Source organism: Corapipo altera, unplaced genomic scaffold (assembly GCF_003945725.1).
Source record: "Corapipo altera isolate COAL_440 unplaced genomic scaffold, ASM394572v1 60675, whole genome shotgun sequence".
Taxonomy (NCBI): Eukaryota; Metazoa; Chordata; class Aves; order Passeriformes; family Pipridae; genus Corapipo; species Corapipo altera.
Genome location: NW_020886302.1, coordinates 4,779 through 6,792, shown reverse-complemented (window position 1 = coordinate 6,792; position 2,014 = coordinate 4,779). Strand labels below are relative to the sequence as shown.

Below are 2,014 nucleotides of genomic sequence, written 5' to 3'. Positions count from 1 at the left end.
GTCCCCCTTGACCCTTTGGGGTCCCCGTTGACCCTTTGGGGTCCCCCCTGACCCTTTGGTGCCCCCCTGACCCCGGTGCCCCCCGTTGTCCCCCCAGACGTGGCTGTTGGGCTACGAGCTGACGGACACGGTGATGCTGTTCTGCGAGAGCCGCCTCCTGTTCCTGGCCAGCCGCAAGAAGGTCGAGTTCCTCAAGCAGGTGGCCCAGGGCAAGGCCGGGGAGGGGCCCAACGGGCTGCCCGCCGTCACCCTGCTCGTCCGGGAGAAGGTGGGTCTGCCGCTTGGGTTGGGGGGCTCCTGGTTGGGTCGGGGGGCTCCTGGTTGGGTTGGGGGGCTTCCAGTTGGGTTTGGGGTCTTCCAGTTGGGTTGGGGGGCTTCTTGTTGGGTTGGGGGGTCTCCCGTGGTCATGATTGGGTTTCCGTGATCTGGGTTGGGTCTTTAGGGCCGTGGTTGGGTGTTTATGGCCATGGTTGGGTGTTCATGGCCATGGTTGGGTGTTCATGGCCATGGTTGGGTGTTCGTGGCCATGGTTGGGTGTTCATGGCCATGGTTGGGTGTTTATGGCCATGGTTGGGTGTTTATGGCCATGGTTGGGTGTTTATGGCCGTGGTTGGGTCTCCATGACCGTGGTTGGGTTTCCATGGCCATGGTTGGGTCTCCATGACCATGGTTGGGTCTCCATGACCATGGTTGAGTCTCCATGACCATGGTTGGGTCTTCATGGCCATGGTTGGGTCTTCATGACCATGGTTGGGTGTTTATGGCCATGGTTGGGTTTCCATGATTGTGGTTGGGTCTCCATGGCCATGGTTGGGTTTCCATGATTGTGGTTGGGTCTCCATGACCATGGTTGGGTTTCCATGACTGTGGTTGGGTCTCTGTGGCCAAGGTTGGTCTCCATGGCCAAGATTGGTCTCCCCAGCCCCATTTCCCCCCCCCAGAACGAGAGCAACCAGGCCAACTTCGAGAAGCTGATCGAGGCGCTGAAGAGCAGCCGGAACGGGCGGCGCCTCGGCGTCTTCTCCAAGGACAACTTCCCGGGGGACTTCCTGCGCGCCTGGAACGAGTGTCTGAGCAAGGAGGGCTTCGAGAAGGTCCCTGAGACCCCCCAGGACCCCCCGGGCTCCCCCAGGGCCCTCCGGTGCCCTCCTACTGGGAGAGCAGCCAGTGGGAAACTGGGGGGGCAGTTAGAGAGGGAGGGGGGAACTGGTGTTGGGTCTCCATGGCCACAGTTGGGTTTCCATGGCCAAGGTTGGGTTTCCATGGCCATGGTTGGGTTTCCATGGCCATGGTTGGGTCTCCATGGCCACAGTTGGGTTTCCATGGCCAAGGTTGGGTCTCCATGACCATGGTTGGGTCTCCATGGCCATGGTTGGGTTTCCATGACCATGGTTGGGTTTTCATGGCCATGGTTGGGTTTCCATGACCATGGTTGGGTTTTCATGGCCAAGGTTGGGTCTCCATGACCATGGTTGGGTCTCCATGGCCACAGTTGGGTCTCCATGGCCAAGGTTGGGTTTTCATGGCCATGGTTGGGTTTCCATGACAAGGGTTGGGTCAGGGTTAGGGTTTGACTGGTGTAACTGGTTTAACTGGTGTTACTGGTGTCCCAGGTGGACATCAGTGCCGGGGTGGCCCTGGCCATGGCGGCCAAGGAGGACGTGGAGCTGTCCCTGATGCGCCGCGCCGCCGCCATCACCTCCGAGCTCTTCACCAAGTTCTTCAAGGAACGGGTCATGGAGATCGTCGACGCCGACGAGGTACCGGGAACGAGGGGGGTTTGGGGGGAAATTGGGGGGGGTGCGTTAGTAAAAAATTGGAGGAGTTTTGGTAAAAAATAAGATGGATTTTAGTAAAAATTAGGGGGTGTTTTGGTAAAAAGTCGAGGGGGAATTGGTAAAAATTCAGGGGGTTTTTTGTTAAAAAACAGTTTTTTGCTTAAAAAACCAGAGTGATTTTGTTAAAAATTGGAGGAGGATTTTGGTAAAAAAAATCAGAGGGATTTGGTAAAAAT

General features: G+C 57.3%; 1 protein-coding gene across 1 annotated transcript in view; it reads left to right on the top strand.

Annotated features, from left to right (window-relative positions):
• Nucleotides 1-97: 97 nt before the first annotated feature.
• Nucleotides 98-2,014, top strand: part of LOC113941128 (FACT complex subunit SPT16-like) — a gene marked incomplete at both ends in the record, with an annotated part of 6,590 nt that continues 4,673 nt past the window's right edge. Inside the window, 3 exons of the mRNA XM_027632285.1 lie at nucleotides 98-268; nucleotides 942-1,094; nucleotides 1,614-1,760. Coding sequence (XP_027488086.1) covers nucleotides 98-268; nucleotides 942-1,094; nucleotides 1,614-1,760 — 471 coding nt within the window. The remainder of the gene's footprint in view (nucleotides 269-941; nucleotides 1,095-1,613; nucleotides 1,761-2,014) is intronic.